Below are 24,361 nucleotides of genomic sequence, written 5' to 3'. Positions count from 1 at the left end.
TTTCTCCAGCGCCGGTACGGGCCCGCCGGCGGCGGAGCTCTGACAGCCGGGCCTTGTCCGGGCGGCGCGGCTCCGGCGGGAGCTGTTCCCCCACCCCCGGGAGGCCCTGGCGCCCGGCCTCCGGGGGGGGCGGCTGGCCGGCCTCGGCCGCGCTGCCGGCCTGCACGGGAAACCGCCTTTGGCCTCCCCCCTTCCCCTCCCCGCGGCCCCCCCCTCGGCCCTTGGTGCCGGTCTGGGGGCGGTGGGTTTTCCCGAGCGCGTCCCCCGCCGGTGAGGGGGTGGCGGGCCTCCCCGGAGAGCGCCGCCCGAGCAGGACCGCGGTTCGCGCCTGCCTGGCTGCGGAACCGGGGAAGGGGTGGAGTGGGCGCTTCTGCTTTAAAACCTCCTTGTTTTTACTAGTCCGGAGCCGCCTGGCGCAGGGACAGCGTGCGGTGCCCGCCTCTGCCTGCTCCTCTTTGAGCCGGTGTGCCTGCACACACCCACGCGTGTGCGCCGGCTCACTGGCCGCGAGGTGCGGGGGGCTGCAAAAGGCAGAGAGTGACCTTCAGTAAAGCCTCTGCCTGTCTGTCTGTCTGTGTGCCTGTGCGCAGCGGCAGGCACACGTGCCCCCGTGGGCACCCTCGCTTACTAAAGCTCGGTCTTCAGATCTTTTCAGTTCATTGAGTCCGATTTAAATGTCCGTTCTTTCCTTCCTAAACTTCACTACAGAAATAATCATTTAGGACGCAAAGATTTTCCTCCTGCCCGAATTGATTGCACTGCTTGTTTCTCGCAGTTGTTAGTTTAATGTCAGTTATATTAATCTTGCAGTCATTAGCTTAATGTCAGTTGTACTCAAAATATATAAGCTTTTCTGGTTATTGGTTGCAAAAATTACTTGGGTGCAGTCTCCTCAAAAGTTTCAATTTTATCCTTCAGTTCCTTGTACTTCATGGCTTTGCTACGTATGTAAGGTTGCACTACAGAAGTCTGGAATCTTTGCTACTGTCTGTAATTCAAATTTCAACTACAATCTTCTAGCTAAATCCTGAATCATTTATCTTACTGTTTGTGTTTTACAGCTTGAGCAGTGAAAACAATGTCCACAGAAGTAATCACATTTACTTCTGTGCATATGCAGAACTAAATGCTGATATTTATATTCAGATTGTTCCTAGGTTATGACCCAAAAAAAAGTAACGTGAAAACCCTTGTAATGGGTTTGGAATATTTACTTTTGTAGTCTTACAGTGTGGGAAGTTTCTGTATGCTCTTGGATGATTATATGCTGCGATTGTCATATAGCTGATGAACACACCTAGCACCTTAAGACTTCTCAGGAGTGACGTTTGCCTTTAGGATGCTAGCAGGTCGCCAAGTGCTTTACGGGTCAGTTTTCCAGCACGCTTCTCTTCCTGCGCCACACTGCCATAACTTAGAATCAGTAGAAGTGCTAAAGTGATTCCTCCTCCTTCGCAACGGAGAAGGAAAATGCTGGCAGAGCATTTTCTTAAGAGCCTGCAAACACTGTCCTCCCTGAAGCCCGAAGTAACCTGGTTATGTTTTAAAAGGCCTTAAAAGTATATGCTATTAAACTTCAGACAAATACAAGGGAAATTTTAATTCTGTAACTCAAAGGAGTAGAAAAAACCTCAGTAAAATGGAATGAAGAAATAATTTGCCTCTGTGATATTTTTATGTTACATTTGATTAGGAGCTTCCAGTGATGGTGCTGGTGCCCAACTTTGGGTAAATGCTCTTTGGTGCGGCCTTCCAAAAGGGCTAATCTTAATATTCGACCGCAGGAGTTGGCCTAGTCAGTTCCCTATGTATATTAAACTTTGTGGTCAATTTGTGCCACTGAATTTTGTTACGGAAGTGTTCTCTGAAGCCATCGCAATTACAGCACATTAAGTTCCATTGAATTTGTTGTACGTCACCATGAAAGGGCTGTCTTAATCTCTGATGTACTCCAGAGTTTAAAATATGACCTTACTGATTACTGTCCCATAGGAAAGAGCGTGTTGTTTTATCTTCTCTCTGTATATCTGACTGCTAGACATTGAGATTTTTGTAATGTTATTTACTTGCTGTGTTGGGTCAGAGAATGGAATGAACAAGGCAGTTGCAGATAGACTTAGTTAGCACCTGATTATTCAACCATGTGATCTTAAGCATTATGTATTTGCTTACATAATGACTGTGATAGGTAGTAAGCAATAGATTATTGCAGATTTTATGGTTGTGTCCTAATTTTTAAGGACAAAATATAAAAGCAAAATATGACTTAACGTGGCAGATATTGCATTAGTTTTGTGAACGTCGCACTTCCTAGTGCTAAGCTTATGAAATCTGACCAGTTCTGCAATGCTCACTGTATGTCTTTTTTTTTTTTCCTCCATGAATAATAGCAGACACTTTTTTTTTCAATTGTACCCATTCTGCCTTTAGTTCTGACTGATCTGTTTTGCTGTATTCAGGGCAAGTTCTTTTCTAAATAGAATTATAGGCGTACACTATTATCGAAAGAATTACTGACACGCATTTCTGTTCCTGGCGGTGACAGTAGCACTTCAGTGAAGTTGAAGGAGCTATCTCACTGCTGCCTCTTTTTATTTGTGGTTTCTTCAAGTAAGTTAAACTAAAAGGCTTTAAGAATGGCAGGCAATTTAGTTTTGAGCTTTAGGACAACAAGCCAGTTTTATGACTTCTTATGAAACAGAAAATGTCTGATCATAAAACTAACCCTTAGCTTCCCTTGTTTTTTATCTCTGTCAGAAATAGCACTAAAGCTTCGTTCTGCATCTTACCCTTTCTTGTGCATCTGCATTTTATTTAAAAAGCAGTTTAAAAATGCTCAAACCAGGCAGCTGTTAAAAAGCTGGTACTTGGAACCGCAGCAGGGCGAGCGCTGTGAGCAGGGAGCAGGCGAGCCCCAGCATTACGTCACTGCCTGCCGCGGGCGCCTGGGACGTGTGTTGCCTTCTGCCCCTCCTTTTCTGTCCTCTCTTCCTAGGGCAAAAAGGCAACTAATTGATGGGTAAGAATTGGTCATGCTTCCCTGCAGGAATATGACATCAGAAGTCAATTAGCCAACCTTTGTTGTCTTTGCTTTGCTTCCTTTTTTTTTTTCCCCCCCCTTAGTCACTTGCATGCTGCAATCCTGTTGGTAAACGTGTCTTAAATTTTACATTCATTACAGGTATAGTCAGTTCAGTTGTCGTTTCCTTATTGTTGTATTTTTTTCTTTTTCTTCTTCTATTCTGGTGGTTGTTGTTGGGTAAGGGGACTGAGGCATCAACTATAGGAAAATTACAATAAAAATTCTTCAGTGATCATTCTCCTGATTCTTTTTACCTTTTAGCTCTTTATCATCTGACCTTAATTTGTGCATTACTATCTTGTCTGAAGTGTCTGCTCCTAGTCCAGCTTGTTTGCAGAAAAAGTGATTTGAATGATGCTTTGTGAATCTATAATGAAACAAAGAAAAAGAAATGCAGCCGTTTTCTGCAGTGCGTAAAACTGGGTGAGCAACTAAGTATTAAAGCTCGGGATTGCCTCTTTTTTTTTTCTGTGAAATGTGATTTTCTAGATAACCGAGTCACGAGGGAAGACTTCACGTGCATATGAGTGATTTAGGCACAGAAATCCTATTGAAGGTTGCATGCTGAACTGCATAAGAATTATAATTGACTCACCTCTCCCCCCTTTCTTGGTTAAAGCTTTGGGTTATCAATCTGGGGTCAGGTAGTCATCAGTCTTGGACGTACGGGGTGGTCAGAGCTGGATAGGTAAGTGGTAAAGCGGGTAGGTAGGAAACCAGGACAGATGGAGCCAAAGGCAGCAGTCCGTACGGATGCCAGTTTAGCTGTCACTGAACTTGCTGTGCCACTGTAGCACCTGGGTTTGGTGGGGTTTGTAAGTGATGGCTGATGCAAGACTCTGAGACGGCAGCCTGCTATTGTACAGCACTCTACAGGGATAAAGAAATTGTGATTTTTAAAAGCTGTGTGAATCTTGTATGAATGTAAGTTGTGCGTGCTTTTTAGAAACAGGGTTAAGAGATGAAAATTGCTACTGTAAACACTTTATTCCAATCCATTTGCCTGCATATTGCTACGTGTTGTGAATAGTTTTACAGCAAGCTGTTGGCGTGGCTGAGCCTACCTTGTGAAACTGTGGATTTTTAGGTTCTTGAAAGACGCACGAAACCAAAAGAAAGATGTACCTGATCTGAGCAGTGACACTCAGTCATGTAATGTGAAAGGACAGCTTCAGGCTGTGGCATGTGTACATGCCACATGTAGTAAGTCTTCTAATCCTATTAAAAAAGGCAGAAGTTCAGTAACAGGAATAAAATGCCTTCAAATAGCAGGGTTCTTAGCAGAAGTCAGCTGTGATGTGGCCAAGCTCGATGTTCTTTTCATGCTACTTGAAAAAAGCACTCTCTCAGCTTGTTTGTATCTGAAAAATGTGGTAGGAACCACATCAGGGTAATCTCAGAAACCAAGCGCTACATTAATACAAAATGTTAGTAGCAGTCTTCTAGATGGGGAAAGTGAGGTACTTCTGACAAATGGCTAATTCTAGGCTTATTTTGAAACTTTCTTCCCAGAGGCAGTGTTGACAAAACAAGGAAGATGTGGCAACTGGTAATGTCATCACACCTAACTTTGTGAGACCTCAGTGCTCAGTTTACAGTCGTAGATTTGAGTGTTGTGTTGAGTTTCATAGCCTCAGACCTCCTTCAGGACTTCAGGTGCGTCAGCTACTTTGGAAAGGGGAATGAACAAATGGACCCATACCAGTACACCCACATTAGACAAGCCATTTTCAAGCGGAGTAGAAAAGTAATCCTGAGAGATTATGAGTAAAGAAAGAATGAAAAAATTGGCAACTTGCTAGGTCGGAGAGGCACTGCCAACTCCTCCTACTGAATCTGAGCTATTGCACAGCCAAGACTGTGGGTTTGAGCTGCCTCAGGCTCCGGTCTCCCACTTCCTGGACAAGTACTGTCACAGCTAGCTGATTTTAGTAAAATGGGCACCCCCTTCGCCAGCTGTGTTTTTAATGAAAATGACTAACTACTTCTGTTTTGTGCTGAAGTCATTTCGACTTGCACAGCTGGGGCTCACAGCACATGTCAGGATGCGGATGCCTTACGGCTTTGAGATTTACAGTGAAAGTGGAAAATGTATTTCCATTTTAACATTTTACTGTTTGTTCCACTTAAGCATCGTTTCCATTACCATAGGCTAAGATTAGCCTAAAACTGATACAGTCTAACTACTCCTCAATCAACCTATAGCCAAAACATTAGCTATTGAGTCACCCCCTCTACCCCATCCCTGGCTGTGTCTCCTCCAACTGTGTTTGGAATGGACAGAATGATTTAGAAAACAAGCCTCCAAATTTTGAGTGGTGTCGACACAACAAAATCTGGTCAATAACCTGTATATTACTTTATTTCTGTTTGTAATCCCTTTTTCTTGAGCTACTGTTCAAGGTGTTTGGCAGAGGTTTGTCATTTTCCTTCTTTTAAAACATGGCTTTCCAGTAAAAAAATTGAAGAAAAATGTTGGTCTCTCTATGGTAATTTAACATATTCACAAACATAGTTTGTCCATTTTAGCTTTGAACAATATTTTACCTTTTGACATAATCCTATTAATGTTGACTTATGGTTGTTGTCGGAGAGGTCAGAATCATGTCCTTGGTAAAGGTGTATATGTAGCTTGAATTATTGAACGTGTTTTTTCTTTTTCCTGATTAATCTGGAAAGGTTATGTAGAGCAGCCTTGAGGGAAAGTTATTGACAAGAGGATGCTTACAGTATCAGTTATCTCCTTATTGCAGAAAGTAAGGTTGGGGGTTTTTTTTGTAAAGTAGCACAAGCTCATGTTTAAGCATTGCTTTGGTAATGATTAACGTAGTTAACACTTGCCATCTTTGAGGAGTGAGTGATGCCTTTGGTAAAGCATGAGACAATTGGGGTAAGAGTCCTGGGTGATACTGAGGCCAATTGTCCGTTTTGATCATGGTATTTTGAATCAATTGTCATATCTTGTAATTTAAGGGAAAACAGTACTTAAGGTATTTTTGAGGAATGTACTGAAGCATTAAGACTTGTAATTGAAACTCCAGAGTTGTGGTCACAAAATTGACTTGCATCAAATGCATAGAATAAATGATTAGGAAAAAGACTTGTACAAGCTGTTTACTCCTAAAAACCTGTTCCAAATTCTAGAATGAGAGTGCATAATTCGAACAAATGACCAGGCTGCTAAAGCCCTGCAGTGCTGGGCCACAGCTGATGATGAGCGGTGTGGCCCATGTTCCTTTCTCATGTACCTCGATGTCTGCTACTTTTTTTTTTAAATACTCCCTATGGTATACAGGTAGCCCTAGCTTGGTCATCTTCTACTCTCCTCTGAAGAGCTGAGCTTCCTAGACTGCTGATTTTTTTTGTTGTTTTTGTTTAGCTACCTTATAATCAAAAAAACCTGATCTGCTGGAAAGCACCTGCCTCTAGATGTATGCATCATCTATCTAGCAACTGAGAGATCCAGAGAATTGTCCTTTGGGCCACATATTCTGTAGGCTTGCTTTAAAATGCTTAGTTGACACTCTTTAGCTCTAACAGTAGGGTTGAAAAAACTCGATACTATCTGTTGAGACACGCAAATGCATTCTTTAAAGAAAGGGCCTTTAATGTTCATTGTTGTTGTGTGAGTTGTGTTTGTCTTTGCTACTAAACTTTGTAAAGTTGTGAGTCCCATAGCGGATGGAGGAGAAAGACCACCACAAATCAAAATCAGAATCTTTTCGGTAGAGCGTGTCCTTCTGTGTGCAATGCACGAAAAGTGTGTTCAGCTGGTGTTGTGTATGTGTGTGGGTTTTTTAAGCTGTTGAAATTTCTGTATGTATTATCTCTCTAATGATTTGATTTAGTGATATCTTAAACTGAGGAGCTTGAGCTCCAGTTACTAAGAAAATGAGATATTCTGAAAAAGTCAGGCACAATTGACCCTCTAAAAAGAATAAAGAGGGTTTGCTTTTATTGATTAGTAATATCTTCTGATTTATGTATTATTTAATTAATGATTTCATTTTGGGCTAACTGGTAATGTAGAGTAGGAAACTGTTCCTGCTTGAATAGCTTTATTCAAATACACAAGCAATAAAACCTCCGTGTTGTCAATAAAGTTGAGACATTTGAAGTCTTTCTTAGAGTTTTACTCGAGAATTTTCGAGAACACATACTTACCTGTGATATAGGAGACACAAACTTGAGTCATTTTTCCCCTACCTCTCAAATCAGGGAGTTGAGGTGAAACTGTATGCTCCTTCTGCAGTTCAGTTACCATGATATTCCTCCAGGAAAAAACTCCTCTTTTTCTTTATCCCTCCCCCTGTAAAATCAATTTGCTGGTTTTAGCATCTTCCTGCATTGTCTTCATTAGGACGCACTGTGCATGAACCTTCCTGCTGTACTTCGGCTTTTGAGTGAAACGTGTGTAGTACATTTAGAGAAATACTCAGTTTTTTCAATCAACATTGAATTTTTCAGCCCGGATGAATGTAGGCTAAAATGGAAGCTGGGGCCGACTGTTGGAGTATTGAGGTTGCTCTTGGTGACAGCTCTCTGTCCACTTCCTAGTTTTACAGGCTTTCCTATTCCCTCTACTTTTACAGTTTACGAGTTTTGTGTGTTCTGTGTGACTAGAGTGACTGGGATCTACTTTCTGTACTGATTCCATAAAGCTGCTGGTAAGTGAAGACGTGACCTTTCGACTTGCAATTCTTGGAGCTGTCACTGATGGTTTGCTGAAGCTGTTGGTTAGTGGCAGCTGCCAACAAATCCTGATAAAACATTGTCCGTTGCAGGGAAGATAGTGAGAACGAACAGGAAACATCATTGTGTGAAACCTGGGACCTGCCCGCGTGTTGGGTACCGTACGCAGTTTTGGGGTCTCACAAGAGGAGCCTAGAGGAGCTACTGAAGGTAGAGGGAAGCAGCCTTCTTAAAAGTGGTGTCTGAAATGGGTGGTGGCAGTTGGAAGTGATCAACGCTTACAAAGTCACCAAGGCCGTGGACAAAGCAGTTGCGGAGCTGTTTTTCACCAAATTGTGCAATACTAAAACTGGAGAGCGCTCACTGAAATTTGGTTTGAATCACAGAAAAGACAAGGAGAAGCGCACATGCAGTTTGTTCATACCCAGTATCACTGAGGCAGATGGTAGTAGCAGATTCAGGAACACAAATTCACACACATCAAATCCATAACAGATGCAAATGGAATAGGCAGAGGTGTGCGCTTTACCAGCCATCATATACCAGCTGTGAAGGTCGGGAGAGTCTGAGGAAAATGGATGGCAAATAAGCGACCACGGCTTGTGTGCTGTCCATGGATCTCCTGATGATTGTGTTGGAGACGGAACGCTTCCTTAGACTGAGCGCTGGTCTCAGTAACATGCTTCTGTTTTATTAATGGGTCTGGATTATACACTCTTACGTCTAACTAGAAAGTCTTCAAGGAGGAGAGCCTTATTTTGTACTTTGTTTATAGAATTTAAACCAGTTCCTCAAGCTGTTCTCGAGTTACCATTTGACAAACAGAAGGCTACATGGTACCTGGTAATCTTTTTAGTAACTTCTAAATTCTAGAGTAACTCAGAGTTGCAATACTTCATAGTGTACAAGCTCTAGAGTAACCTTTTTAGCAACCTTTTTTTCTAGAAATATTTTTATACTCGTGCTTGAAGATTTGAAAAATGTTGGTCCCAGCCATAGTCTTTATTAGTATTAAAGACTTCAGGTTTTTGTTGACAAATTTCACAATTAATTCCTATAAGCACGGAATAGGAAAAACTCTTGGAAACTATGCTGGATTTGTAATTTTACATTAAATATGAAGCATATATCTGTTTGGATCCTACCAAAATTCCGGTATTCAGAATTATTTCTGAATAATTTTTTAGTAGAGAAGAAACCTAAAAAATAAGTGGAGAGAAATGTATGTATTTTAAAGGACAACTCTACACTCCTAGTAGCGTTAGTCTCAGAATATTTACTTTTCTAAAAGAGTTCTTATATTGACACATGGTATGTTACTGTCCTTTACTAATAGCTCTGCTTTTGCTGTTGATATGGGGGGTGGGAATAGATGTCTTAGAAGCCATAGGGAATGAATGCAAATGTGTATGTTGTGCTGTTAAATGTGTAATTAGTTATTTAAATCTGGATTATAAGCCACGAAAAATGAAAGAGCAAGTAAAATGTTATATGTAAAGTAGCCATTGGGATGGAGAGAGAGAGCTATATGTCTACATATATATCTAACTACACACACACAAAAAATATATATATATATAGGTTTTTTATTTCATTTTTTTTTCCTTCACAAAATCCTGGTCACCATTGTGGTTTGTTTCTTTTTTTTTTCTCTGACATGCTTATAAGCTGCTTTTAAAAAAAACATGAGGAGTCCCACTTTGGCAGAAAAGCCATTCCGTTGCAACACATTTTTTTCAACAACACTCCGTATAAATCTCTTTGGGTTCTTTTCGGTAGAAGTTTGCCTCCAGAGGTTGTGGGTTTCCATGGTACCTAATCCTTATTTAGCAGACACACTTGGTATTTCTACACAGCTGTGGAATGGCAGCGGTGGACTTCTGTTCTGCTTTCCTGCTTCTAGTGCAGATTTTATACCTTTGACCTTCGAACATACTGACTGCTGTTGAAAACTTTCTGCAGAGATGCATCAAAGGGAAAAAAAACCACACTGCACTGTCATGAAGGACTATTGCTAGATCTGGGTATGTGATAGCTGATGCTTGCCAAGTGATGGGATGGTGGGAAAAAAAATGATGTGGATCTGTTCTGTGCAGTCGGGAATTCTGATCAAATTTGACCAGTTAGTTTTAAATATATAAAAGCAAAAAGTAGCTGAAAGTTGCTGGACTTTTGTGTTTTGCTGGAATGCACTGAAGTGCCTTATAAGCTTAATTCTTTAGTACTTTAGTAGAGTATTTACTAATCTGAAGGCTCCCCAGTCTCTAGAGGATGATGTTTCTCAGGAGCGTTGTGGCTGTGGCCAGGGCTATGTTTCAGGAGAGATTGCGTTTGGTGCTGAACTGCAAATAGCTGCCTTCCCACTAGCTGGGAAGCTAGCAATCTGGTCTGATGGGTTCGTGGTAAGTTGGTGTTACAACAGGAATTTGAAGAAAAAGTCATGATGTTTTTGTAAACTACCTTATTGGTAGCGGATAAAAACTGGTACTGAGGAGAAAGCTAGTAAGTTAAAATACAATGTGGGTTCCCCCCCCCCCCCAATAATTCTTGTATTTTACAAAATTGTGAAATATTTCTTTCAAAGGCTGTTGTGGATATGTTTGTTGTTTTTTTTTTTTCCTGATAAACAACAAAATTAAAATGTTTATTTTGCAGAAGGACTTATCTCTTCCACTCTTATAATTCTCATCTAAGTGTAATTACCGATTACTGGTTTTAGTATTGATTGTTCAGTGGCTACTAGTGACCTAAATTAGGGCCGATTGATCTTAGCACTTGAATGGCGTTTATGGGTTAATGGTATAGGTTTTATGGGTTTTTCTAAAAATAAAAAAGTAGTAGTCGATAGCGTGAGCTGTTGAGACTATTAGGTGTCATTCAGAAACAATAGAGATGGGTAAATAGAGGTCAGAGCTGTCTCCAGCATGAAGTATTTTTATAACCGGTTCAGAATTAAATTTTATTTCAAGATTTCCTTTTGTTTTTTCCCTTGAAAATCCCAAGATTAATATTTTGCTATTTATAGATGAATAAACCTATTTTTAGACTATTAAGTAGTACCAGTAGGCAGGTGTAAAAGGCCTTTGAATTTTTCAGCAAAAGCTTAATGAAGATGATGGCAGTGTTCTTTTTAACCTACTGTTGGTTACACCTCTCATATTTAGTACGGTAGAATTTCTGCGGAATAAATACCTGTGTGGAAGGTGTCGTGAATCTAATGCAGAAATGGTGGAATATGTTTTAGTGCACTGCACAGGCAATCTTGAGATGAGTCTTTCATGCCTTTCTCTCCAGCCCTAGGACCTGCAGTAAATGGATGGTTTTGGTTGACCTTTTGGCATAGTCTGAAAAACTGACTCTAGAAGACAAAAGTGTTAACTTCTACAAAGTGAAGATGGTGAACCTCTGTTGCAAAGAGTGTTGCTTTTTGTGGAGGAAGTGTACCAACTGACTGGTTTGCATGCAAAGGTTGAACTTGCATGATCTACTTAGTTGTCTCCACACTTCTACTTAAAGCAGAATATTAGGTCCAGTGTTACGGAGTTTCTATGCATTGTATTTGTTTTAATGCAGTTTGAAAGAACCCATGAACTGGTCGATGTGAGGTCAAAACTGGAGGAGCCAAGCTTTTTCAAAAATGTAATACCATTTGAAAGGCTGGAAAGGAGGACACGTTAAAAGTGCTCGTAATTTACGATTGCTAGTGAGAATGCTGTGAAGCTCTGTGGTGCCCCAGGCAGAACCATCACTACTAAAACTTATGCAAAAGCTTACCTAAAAGTCAGGCTTTGTCAAGATGAGCTGGTAATAAAGGTATACAAGGAAACAGGAAAAGAAAGCTGGCTAGTTGTTTGTTTTGTTGTTTTGGTTTTTTTTATCGTCCCGTATGGCAGAATGTTCTGCATAATTTTATGCTACACTAAAGAAATTATATAAATAGCATGAAAATAGTGTATGTTTATAAAGAAGCTCTTTTAAAATGCTTGGAAGGTGCTGTTGAAGTTAATTGTGTTGCAATAATTTCATAATGTACTGATTTCTGTAAATCGTATTTTATGAAATGAAATTTTATGAAGCTTTTTACATGTGCCTAAAATCAGGTAACAGAAATAGTGAGTGCTGTTTCTGTGTTACACTGTCAGTATGACTAGAGCTAGCATGTGCTACTTGGATGCACTTTATCAGAAAACATCATTTTAATCTTGTGTATGTATGGTACAGGGGACATAAGACATTATTATATCCTTTTCCCCTGATTTTTTAAAAAATTTGGCATATTTTAATGACTTGCCTATATTGCCACTCTTGTACAATCAGTCAGTTCATCACAAATGAAGCAAACTCTGTTTATCCAGGCAAGCAAACTTTTGTAGGTCAGACAAATTTATGATCTGCAGGTAAATGAAAAGTGTTAAGAAGAGAACTAGATCTTCCTCCCAGTTTAAGTTTTTATTTTGAAAAACCTAAAGAGGAAAAGCATCCGCATCAGTTCCTTCAGTAAAGGCTTCTGTACTAAGCGCTTTCTTGTGATTCATTTTCTTTGTAGGGTGTCAGCTGATTGCAGGCATTGCGTCTGATTACTTTGGAAATAATAATTACACAAACAAAACAACAGACATAAGGAAATAAATTACAGGAGGAGATGCAGTACTTCTTTAAAGAAATTATTTATTTAAAAAAAAAGGAAATTATAAAATAAAGATAGCTGTATTTTCCACAATATTTTGGTGCTGAAAGGTCTGACGTTGATTTTAACTTCTTCTGAAATGAAATAGTGAATCATTGTTTTATAGAGCTTTTCTGGGAAAAAAAAACTGAAGGTAGTATAGGGTAAAAATCATATGAAGGAAACTAATGTTTTTTCTTGTACTGTACGCTCTTTAGTAGTTACCATGAGATTTTGAGTCATTGGTGGCAGAATTGCTCCTCGATTGAACTTGGAATTTTAAGTGTTCTAACATAGATATATCTTGAGAATATAAGCATCAAGACTTTTGAGCTTGTAATGTGCTGTAGTTTGAGGGCTGTGAAAGCAGGGATTGAAATACTTGTATAAACAGTTTAAGAGTAATATGTCTAATAACAAAGTATTCCCTTTTTTTAGTTGTCAAGCTCCATATAGTCAGCCAGAATACCCTGCGTACAGAGTAAGATGTGAAGCGAAAAAAGTCTTTGTGTCCTGCTTTTAAAATGTGAGGGGTGAGGGGCAGGGGAAAGTACTAATTTACAGTTGTCTGTAGTTTAAATAGGACCTGGCAATTGTTTTGACCATATTCTTGGCAAAAGCAGCTGTATTGCTTACTACCATATAACGGTTCATTGAGGGCTTGGGAGGGGGCTGGGATGATGAACTGTGAGTTCTCCTTAGTCCTTTAATTAAAAAAGTGGGCAAAATAATCTTACTATTGGAAAAAAAAAATCTTAGATACAGTTTCACTACTTTTAATGTTAAATGCTGTTTCAGGTAACATTTAAGTACACAGCATAAGTAATGCCTTGAAACAGACGTTTTCTGTTCCCTTCTGAGTGTTTTTAGCTTGGTTTCTATGGCAATGAAACCTATGCAGAGTGTCAGGCCTCTTCTTCCCCTATCTCCAAAAATAGCTTCTAAATTTACCAGCCAGTATAAGCCAAAATTAAACGGGAAGGGGGAGGCTCAAAGGTAGTCGGGTTCCTACTGGTTTCCAGCAAACTGGTGACTCCACGGAGGAGCAGCAGTGTCCTGTGAAGACAAGGCAGGGTTGCTACAAGACAAAACAATATAACCACTGCTGTCTACCCTGCTGGCATAGGCAAAATTTCCAGCTTGCTGGGGCAAGTTCTGCTGCAGTTGTGGGTTTTTATTGTTTTTTTTTTTGGTTTTTACCCCAGTGGAGTCCCCTGAGAGGAGCTGAAGTTACTGCCTTAAGGAGAGACGAGGAGACAGGGCACTTGAATGAGAACTAACAAAAGCTGGTTTCTGTTCATGGAACAACTTGTGTTTATTATTCTAGCTGTAAACACTCAAGCTGCTTAATGCACTTCTTGTGATTTTTGTGATGGGGTGTTCTGTAAGAAGTCTTACGATTTTTCTTTAAGTTGCTGCTTTAGGATAACTTTGATGCCTTTCAGAATTTCTGAAAGGTCTGTATAGTAGAAGACAGGATAAATAGAAATGCTTGGTTCCTGAATATAAGTCCTACAAAATAAAGACCTTTTGAATTAATTAAAGGGCATAACGGGACTTTTTTGTATGGAGCCCTTAGGATGGAATTTTTCTGTTTCCTAATTGCAGTTGCTATAACAATTGAATGACTTGTTAACTTCGTCTTTGAAGGCAAGAAGTCTTACGTGCATGTTCTTCTCCCATCCTCATGTTACCTCCATCGTTTGTAACTGTTATTAAATTACAGATAATTTGGAGAAAGGTAACTTTCAAGAAAGCGTGTAGAAGACACAAGGTTAATTTCCTCGGTAATGGCAAAGTGAGTTTTGAGCAGTAATATGCTCTTTGACTAATGAGCTACTGTGGATCTCTGTGCATCTTCAGGATAGTGACAGCACATACTATGGCTTAGTAGGGAAAAAAAGTTGCAGTGATTGAAGTGAAGGGCAAAAGGAGATGAAGAATGGAGGCAACAGACCGAAATCCATTAACTAGGCTTTACTTCTTCCCCTGCTGGTAGACCAGGTTGTTGCGGTGGGGTAGTCAGAACTACACACACATCCCAAGTGAGGGTGGGTGCACCAGCCATTAGTGTAAAAGTATGCCAGCAATGTTCTGTTATTTTCTCCTTGCTAATCAAATGACAGTTTTATTTAAAAATTGTTTTATTTTAGCTATATCCATTGCAATACTAGATTTTTCTTGTGAATGATTGTACTTAATTTAGAACCATAACATTTATAGTTCTCAGGCTGTTTTTGCGACCTGCTCAACCTTTTTAGAATCGAGCATTTTGTCTTCTCACTTGCTTTCTGTATACCTGAATATATTAGGTTATTTTGAAGTGGTTTTGTTTTCTTTGGCCTTAACTACTCTAAATGGCTATACATATTTCTCAGATTACTACTTCTTCTGGATCACTGATTAGCCATTAAATGACCTGATTGCTCAGTACCCAGAAACCCTCAATAACCCCTATAGGTTCCATTAAAGGTGACTTCTCCTTAATAGTATGTGCTTGTGTGTGTATTGTGCCCGTGTATATATATACTTGCATATGTGTGTGCATATAGATGTAGTTTATATGTATAGATAAACTCTTTAATCTTTAGGCTATAGTTCTTTGAATACAGTATTTGGAGGGACTCCTGAAAAACGATGAAAAATGCTTTAGCAAGTAACTTTATCACTTCTAATTTGACACATTTAAAGAGAAGAGTGTGGCAGAAGCCATGTGAAAATTGCATGAAGTTGTTCTGTTGCACTAACTTCTTTTGAAGCATTTTCTGTTTTCCCTTGAACTACCTTTTCAGTTTACCTGCCTACTGTTGAAATGTCTTCTATGCGTGTAATTCCTGCTGTTATCCTTAGTTTTTTCATTAGAAAGAAAAGCACGGAATTTGTAACCTGCAGAACTTGGACATGAGCCAGCAGCGTAGAGAAGGCTAATGGTGTCTTGGGCTGCCCTGGGCAAACCCTTGCCATTAGGTTGAGGGAGGTGACCCTTCCCCTCTGCTCAGCATCGGTGAGGCCACAGCGCTCTGCCCAGGTCTGGGCACCCCAGACATGGACATGCTGGAGAGAGTCCAACAAAGGGCCACCAAGATGATGAAGGGTCTGGAGCATCTCATATGAGGACACACTGAGAGAGCTGGAGCTGTTCAGCCTGGAGAAGAGAAGGCTCAGGGGAGACCTCATCAGTGTATCTAAATACCTGAAGGGAGGGTGCAAAGACGACAGAGCCAGGCTCTTTTCAGTGGTGCCTAGCAAGGACCAGAGGCAATGGGCACACACTGAAACACAGAAGGTTCCCAGGTTCTGAACATCAGGAAACACTTTTCCCCCCCTCCCCCCTTCTTCCGTAATGTGAGGGTGACTGAGCACTGGAGTAGGTTGTCCAGGGAGGTTGTGGAATCTCTATCCTTGGAGGTACTCAAAAGCCATCTGGACATGGTCCTGGGCAACTGGTTGTAGGTGGCCCTGCTTGAGCAGGGGGGGGTTGGACCAGATGGCCTCCAGAGGTCCCTTCCAACCTCAACCAGTCTGTGAACTTCGATATACTCTGGATATAAAACAATTTTGATGTGAATGTTACACTACTTAACAAGGAATTTAGTGTTCTTTTTCCTCAGAATGTGCCTTTTCCAATAATCTGTTTGTACTTTGCCTAATATGAAATTAGTGTAGTTGTATTCTTAATATTTTTGATATTGAAATCAAAACAACATTTTTCTGTAGGATGTTCATAGAAACTACCAATTTGAAGTTACAGAATTATTTTTTCAGATGTGTTCAACTTACTAATCTTATTTCCTGGGTTTTAAATATGGTGCTTCAGTAGTTGCCTTCTATGCATCTTATCTTGTAGTTTACACTAGTGGGAACTAGCACTTTTTTGTTTAATGCTAGTACTATTTCTTCTTAAAGTTTGAATTGTATTTTAAACACTGTCAAGTTAGCTAAAATAATCAAAAATACCTTCTCTAAGAAAAGATATTAGTTGCTGGATCAAATTCCATGGTTTTAATCAACATTCTTACCTACCCAAATTCTTATTTCTGTATATGTTTAACTGGACATTTTAAAAAAAACCAAACAACCAAACAAACCAGCAACTTAAAGTTTTATAGGGAAAGGATTCTTTCAAGACTGTACAGAAAAGCAGAATGTTTTGATAAGTCTTAGAATTTGAGTGGAGAAGCTCTCTGACAAGATGCAAGTGTATAAAAATCCCAGTTACAGAAGTAGAAATGTGTTTTATTTTTTTATTTCTTCTAGATTAATACAATAAAAGACAGTGTGGCTCACCTGTTGCATTTTAAAATGGATTAATACATTTTATGAATGTATTTAAGGAAAAAAAAATGTAATAGTGTTAAAATATTCATATGATAGAAAGTATTTTGTAGTCAGCATTTTCCCATATAGTAAACATTAAAACCCCCAGATTTTTAAGACTCTGTGAACATCACTGATGAGAAGAAATCAATTTCTCGGCGGGGTGAAAAAAAAAAAAGGCAGTTAAGATGATCTTTAGCTGTTTGCTTAAAAGGATTTAACTGGGCTACTTAAAGTAGTCACGTGCTGGTTTGTAAATAATTGTTGTTTTGTTGAAGAGTAATCGTCTCTCTTCTTGAAGATGGTTCTGCAAGTACTAGGTTGTCATGGAAAGTATTCCCTGAACGCATCTGAAATTTGTGTGTTTTTCTTCTAAGCTTCACAATGAGGATGACCCCCCCGAGTCTTCAGCAGCTGAGCAGCCCTCCACGTCTACAGAGACCGCGCAGACTCCCCAGACGGCAGCCGTATCCGAAGCAGACACTTCCCCTCCACCTTACTGTAGCATAGCTGTAGAAGCAGCTGCAACCTCAGGTATCTCTCGTGCATAACAGCTTGTCAGGGAGGAGTGTGCATGAATCAGCACTTGGTTCAAAGTGGTACGATGCTGCGGTACGGTGGTTGTTTTGTTTTTTTTTTCTCCTACGCACACAATTGCAGTAAAAAGCTATGCTTGCATGCACAGCCTTTGTCTGGTTTGTTCAGAGGAAGCACACTTCTAAATTACGCTGATTGTTCCAAATTACTAGACTAAATGGATGTTCGTTAATTAGTGAGAGGTTTTATTTAAGTCTGCATGTAGTTCAGTTCCACATTTAATCTACATCTTTGAGTAGTGCTCCATTATTAGACCTCATTAGCAATTTTCATTGCCTCCTTATAAAAAAAGAAAAAAAAAACCAAACACAAAGCACTGATTTGTCAAAACTCAAACTTCTTAAGTGTGTGCCATTGTTTGGTGAAAATATTGCCATGAAAAGATTCATTCTGCTATAAAGGCTCTTGATAAATCTTCTTGTGGAAAATGAGTGACAGGGGTCATCTTCTCCATTTATTCACTGCTCCCTTTCTCATGAGCTTGTGACTTTTCTTTGGGTATGGGAGACTTAACAGCAGGCAACATCGAAGTCCCTGTTTAAGCAAAGTTGCTTGGATTTGCATCTCCCATGTGTCAAATAAATATTTTAGAAGTAACCTCCAACCTAATTTTTTTAATGTTGATTAAAGGAGCAATTTCCTGTCTCTGTTCTTTGAGACAGTGTTTGCAAATATAATACTATGCAGAATTATCCCTATATATAACATCTTTGTGGTGGTGTGCTGACAAATCTTTTTACCGTGTGACCTGTGCTGACAAATCTTTACCACGTAAGCAATCTTCTTACAAACTACTGCTGGCTGTAGGAGGAAGCTCAAGGTGTATTTTAAATAGTTTTTATTAATTTTGTTAATAATTCTATTCTATATGATGATGTTGTACTATTTCAATATATAAGAATGAAGTCTGTGGTCCATTTTGATAGAAGCAACATTTTCACCAGAATGTGGTGAAATTGAAATCTTGGAAAAACTGATTTTCACAGAACAACTGGTGTTGGCAGCAAGGCCATACTAATAAAAATACAGCATGATTATTACTGAACTTAAGTAACTAACTGATGTTGATAATTACAAGCTTTTTTTTAGGATGTTGCTGTGCGTGTCTTTTGTATGATTTGATAAAAAGCCTTTGGTTGGAATGCCTAGGGATGTAACTCAGCAAATATGATTTTTTTTTGTTCATAAATTTGTTGGCTCCTTGCAGCATCTAGATTAAGATTTCTGCCTTGAGTAACAACCAAAAGCACCATCAAGCTGTTCGCTATTTTATTTTATGAAAATAAAGTTTTTTTAAAACTTACAAGAACTTACAAGATACAAATACCATCAATTTTAGTCTCTGTTGGAAAAAATATACTTTAAAGCTCAGTAGTTATGTGCATGTAAAATTTATTATTTTTTGACATCTTTCTGGCTTAAAAATGCATAACCTCTTTATTTTGAACAGAAACACACAATGAATTTTATCCTGTACCACCTCCATACAGTGTAGCTACCTCTCTTCCTACTTACGATGAAGCAGAGAAGGCCAAAGCTGCAGCAATGGCAGCTGCTGCAGCAGAAGTTGCGCAACGAGTAAGTGATACAGTTCTGCTTTATTTCCATTTTGTGAAACATGTTAGGCTCACCTAATTGTTTATAGCAATTGGGCCCATATTATGGCCTATTTATTAAAATAATGCTGGGCAGGTGATTTAAATGTTTTGGATGCTTAAGTTTTGTATAGATAGTGTAAGTTAGTTGTGAAGTACTATGAAAAGTGTATCATATTCACCCTTTTCTGAGGCATAGCTGCTGTCTAAGCAGCTTTCAAAGCCAAATTTTGCCCTGTTTTAATAGTTTATTCAGTATTTTGTCATCTTTTAATTAGGTATCCGCTACTAATGTTACTTTGTAGAGTTATTGCTGATACTTAGTGTTTCAGAAGGTTAAAAAAAAATTAATGAACAAAGTAGACCTTTAGAGAGGAAGGAAAATTCCAACAGTCTGGAAGGGGCAAAATCCCAAATAATGTACATCCTTTTTAAAAGGAAAGGTCGCTGTTGTTTGCTCCATGAAAACTATAATACTGAAGTTCAAAGAAATGTTCCAAGTACTTAAAACAAACCAAACCCCCACACCACGAGTTATGGTAAACAGTAAATTAAGTAATAGGTATATATTCAGTGTTTACAGTTTTGTAAGAATTAACATTATAAAGAATACAGTCTTCAAAATAGAAAATTGCTATCTACAATTAGTGTTAAATGTTAGTTTTGTAAGCGAAGTTCTTCCTTTTTTTTCCTCCCAAGTTTTGGAGTGTGGAAATTCTGCTGTTTGATAGTATTGGCCCATAATGTACTATACCCAAATTAGGCATCCAGTGCTTTCACTAAAAATCTTCACCTTGAGATGAAATGTGATGGCATTTGAGATGCATTTAAAGTCTTACTGACTGCAGTGTCCTTGTGACTGGAAAAAAAATTCAGCTCACCCAGCCAGAGGCTGTTCCTTCCGTGACTGCTGTGCAGTAGCCGCAGTGCACAGCACTCGCTTGAAGGTACGCGCAGCTACAGTTAAAGTGGATGTGTGTAACGTCGCCAGCGAAGGTGTTGCACAAAGCTGTTTTACTAAACGCGGTAGGGAACCAGGGACATTTGAATGGTTACTTGCCAAGTTTCTGCTATGAGGTGATGATCTCCAGTTGTAACCTTTTAACTGCTTTAACAGGAGCATGGATTCTATGTAGTCTGTCCTTACTGCCTGTCATATAAGTAAAACTTTCACTGAAATACTGGTCTGAATGAAACCCTCAATCTGAAATTATAAACCTTTAAACGTACTAGCAACATTAGCAACCCAAACCTTAACTTTTAGGGTACCATTACCAGTCCTGTGATGCTTCTGACAGGACACGTGCAACTCTTGCAAGATTCTTGTTGCTTTTAACTTTGTATGCCCAGAACCCTGTGAGGTGAAAGTTTCAGATATACAAGCAATCTTCCTTGACCTGAATTTCACAGGAAAAACCTCAGGCTGAGGTTCAGACAATTTCAAGAATAAAGCTAAGCAAAAAAAAAAAAAAAAAAAACAACCAAACCAAAAAAAAAACCCCAAAACAAACCAAAAAACCACAACCCCCAAAAAACAGTGGTTTTTGCCTTGTCATTTTAAGCTTTTTTTTTACTTTGGAGAACTTTTTCTCACGAGTTCAGGTCACTGTGTCAGAAACATCTTTTGCCCTTCCTCAGAAAATCTGCCTGGTTTTGGCCAAATTACAAGTTTTTGAAAAATGAGTTTCCACAGTTGATACATAGAGCTTCAAATTTAGTAAATGTGTGGAGATTGTCTTGCATGAACAAGTTTAAACTGCTCGTAGCTCTGAAGGGAATGGGACTGCAGATGTGCTGTCCCCAGAGAACATTCCCAAATGTTCTGTATCAGAGTAGGATTATGGGACTAAAAGTAGATGCACCTTATGACTGCTGTTGACTGCTTTTGGTGAAAACACTGGAACTGAGAAATAGGAATTTCTGGTGTTCCCTGAGATAGTTTTATTATTCTTGGCCTTTGGTTAGAAGGGGAGGGGAAAGTCACTTGATTCAACTACAAGGGCATCAATGGTAGGTGGAGGGAAGAAGGACAATGACTCTGAACTTCTGAAGCTTACGTGTTGTGGGAAGAGAAGTCTGGTTTTGGTTGGGCAAGGAGGTAACTGGCTCGAAGTGAACACAGGCAGGGATCAGAGAGGATGGGTCTAAGTCCAAGTAAGAAAAGGCAAGGGTGAATGGAGAACAGTGGTATGGAGGGAGTACAGAGAGATTTAAAGGAGAAAGAGGAGGGAGGAGGGTAAACTGGGATTGGTGGAGAAAGGAACCCCAGTGGGGACAAATGTGGTACTGTGAAAGGAGCTGAAGCTGGCGTGAGAGGAGTAGGGAGGGAGAAGGAAGCTGGAGTTAAGAGGTAGGAGAGTAGGTGACAAAGTGAGAAATAAACTTTTACATAGTCTGCTTTTCCAAAACATACAGTAGAACTTGGCATTCAAGAACTAGGTGCTGACACCACAAGAATTTCATTTACTTATGAAAAATCAGTAGGAACACACCATCATTCCCCCAAAACAGAGATTAGCTAAAAAGTTGTAGACTTACAGCAGACTAAGTTAGTATCAGAAGTCTGCTCAGTGTACCTAAAAGCCACGGTCTTGCTGACTGCTAAAGATCTCAAGTTTGATAGAATTTCTGCTCAGTTTGCTTCTGTGTTTTTTGGGTTTTTTTGTATTTACTTTTTTTTTTTTTAAAGCACACGCATGCACACACACAAGCTATATTAAAGAAACAGTATCAAGGTTGCAAAGTTGAGATTTGGGGAAAAAGTAGGAAATGCTGAAGCTGAGTTACAGTTTTGTAGATGATATTAAAATTATGTGCCAGTGCAGTTTTAATTAATGCCATTTTAATTACCTTACCACGTGATACTGCCACAAAATCCCTGGTTTAATACCTCTGATGGACTTACATAGTCTTAGTTCACTCCAGTGTAAAGAGACTGTCTTAATCTGGCAGATGACTGGAGTAAGAAAAGAAGGTCATGTTATGGTTAGAGTGTTGGTTTGCCATCTTGAGGGGAAGGATTTTGATCCTTAGCCCTGAATACCCATGGAAGAACAGATAAGTTCTTTGCGCTACTGGTAAGTAGTTAATTGTTTTCTCACTTTCACTGTCTTGGAGATCACAAGCAGTGACAGCTGCAGACAGTATCTGACTTGTACATTACACACTTTGCAGAACATACACAAACGATGTAACGTAGTTTTTTCTGTTTTTATTTTCAGCCATATGAAATCAGTGCTCTTATGAATGTGAACTCTGCTATGATCTGTGCCTGTAGTTTCTTCCTTGTAAAATGAGGATATATTGCCTCTTCGCTACAATAATGTGAACAGTTAGAAAAAGTTAAATGTCCTTATGTTACCTTGTGTGATATATGAAGCTGATAATTGTTTCATGGTATAATCCAAAGTGTGCAGTAAAGAAGGCTACAAACCTACTCATTGAGCAAAAGAGAGGAAAATGGTATAAAAAGGCAGCGCATTTAATAAACAGCTTTCGTATTTTTTCCCCTGAATCATGTAGGGATCTTACAAAAAACATCAGTGTGATCATATTAAAGACTTCCTCATAGGCCCTGCATCCACAGATTGTACGAACAATCTAAACTTAACATTTACTGAGACTTTCAGTACTTGTTTTTGTGTAGCTTTTCTTACAAGAATAGATTGTGTGTAAACATTTATTTCTTTCAAACACTCCCAGATAGCTCAATGTATCAAAGAAATTGATAGCAGCCCTATGTCATCAGTAGTGATAGCATTAGTTACCCTGGCTTTCGATGCTTTCCTTTTCAAATTCTCAAGGTCAGTTTTGAAAGGTCAATTTGAATGGACAAGAATATTGCTAACAGTTAAATGACTTGTTTGTATGTTGCAATGAATGGCTTTTACTTAATGCTTTTCAGTTGCATTTGTCTTATGTTTTTCTGTTTTTACATGCTTAGCACGCCCAGTTTAGGGAGTCTAGGAGTCTGTTTGATGAAATATTCCTCAGTCGTCCAGAGGTATGGTATAGTTCTCTCTAGTTTAGACTTTAACTATGAATGTTCCTGCTGGCAAACAAATGCTTCTGGGGTTCATTGTGCCTTTTTTCCCCCACCATTAACTTCTTCATATTGTTTTGTATGCTGAAGGTATCATTTATGGGGTTTATTAAGTAATTTGACCCTTTCCTCAGCAGTTTTTCTCTGTAAATCTACTGCATTGAGAAGAGTTATATCAGTTTAGTTGTCCAAGGGGTTCCTGAAAACTTGGGTTCTTTACTTGAGTAAAGGTGGTTGTCTCACTATATGCCATGCTAGGTTTCAATTTGAAAGATGCAAAAAAGCATTGGGGGGAAAAAAACAGTCCTCTTTTTACAGAATACTACAGAGAGTACTGTAGTTTCGGATGATTTAATAGGTTCGACTTCAATAGATACTGTGTACTGTTTGATGTTCTTTTGCATAGAGAAATTACTCTGTGTGACATGCCATTTATGTTGATAATATATTTTGCTTTTTAGATGCTTCTCTGATCATAGGAACAGTAAGTTTTCTGTTCATACGGATCTTGGCATATTTAGCAAACAAGAAATATTATCCATGATCCTTAACATGGCTAAATTTGTCAAAAATCAATCTGAGATACTGAAACAGTATTATATATTTTATGGATCTGTGTGTGTTATTATATGGCATTCTTCTCATTAAAAAGAAGAAATATATATAAATAAAATAGATAATTATTCTCATTGATAAAAATGTCCATGTCTAATAGAAGTATTACTATGAAATTACGTTTAATTCTAAGCATCAGCAGAGAGGACAGTCATTCTGCATTGTCCCTTTTCATTCCTCAAGAATGGTGGCAAACAATTATATTTCAAAGAAAGACTGGGGCAGTTGACACCAACTAGATCAAATGAGAGCACTGTGAAAGACAGACAATGTTAGTGGGGCTTGAGCGGTGGCCAGTTAGTGCCTTCTGTCTACAGGACTGATCATAAAACCACATAATACTAAATAATGTAGATATAGGCTGAACGTGATTTAAGCACTGGAGACTCCTCCTTAAACATTCTGATAATTTCATATGCCAATTTTTGGAGACAGTAAATAGAACTCAGTTTAAAATAATTCCCTTTTGACATGGAGTGTGATAAATTACAATGTGTTCACACTTACTACAACAGTGCCTACTTGCAAATGTCTGCTCTCATGTCCCTGGGTTGTATATTGACCTGTGTTTCTCCCACGTGTAAACCTTAGAGAAGCCTGTGCGTATAGAGAAACCTGCTAAACTTGTTACTGTAGTTGAGCAAAATTTTGTGAAGCCACACTTTGCATAGAGCGTAATTCACTAATTGGTTCGAAAATGCCAGTATGAAGTACAGTAGTTAGCAGACAGTTTAAAAAAAAAAGTCCAAAAATTA

At 39.1% G+C, this 24,361-nt stretch overlaps 1 protein-coding gene across 8 annotated transcripts in view; it reads left to right on the top strand.

The window, feature by feature from the left end:
- The window catches only part of NDFIP2 (Nedd4 family interacting protein 2), a 47,099-nt gene that overhangs the window by 423 nt on the left and 22,315 nt on the right, over nucleotides 1-24,361 (top strand). For 5 of the 8 annotated variants that reach the window (XR_012671125.1, XR_012671126.1, XM_075138544.1 and 2 more), the window contains exons 2-4: nucleotides 17,135-17,291; nucleotides 18,805-18,932; nucleotides 22,893-22,952. Coding sequence is in view for 6 of the 8 variants with exons in the window: in XM_075138544.1 (XP_074994645.1) it covers nucleotides 17,135-17,291; nucleotides 18,805-18,932; nucleotides 22,893-22,952 (345 nt within the window). In the remaining 2 variants the exon portion in view is untranslated. The remainder of the gene's footprint in view (nucleotides 1-17,134; nucleotides 17,292-18,804; nucleotides 18,933-22,892; nucleotides 22,953-24,361) is intronic. The other 3 variants (XM_075138566.1, XM_075138572.1, XM_075138580.1) reach the window with 1 other exon arrangement.

Source organism: Calonectris borealis, chromosome 1 (assembly GCF_964195595.1).
Source record: "Calonectris borealis chromosome 1, bCalBor7.hap1.2, whole genome shotgun sequence".
Lineage (NCBI taxonomy): Eukaryota > Metazoa > Chordata > Aves > Procellariiformes > Procellariidae > Calonectris > Calonectris borealis.
The sequence above is the reverse complement of the archived record's forward strand: the minus strand, read 5'-3'. Positions and strand labels throughout refer to the sequence as shown.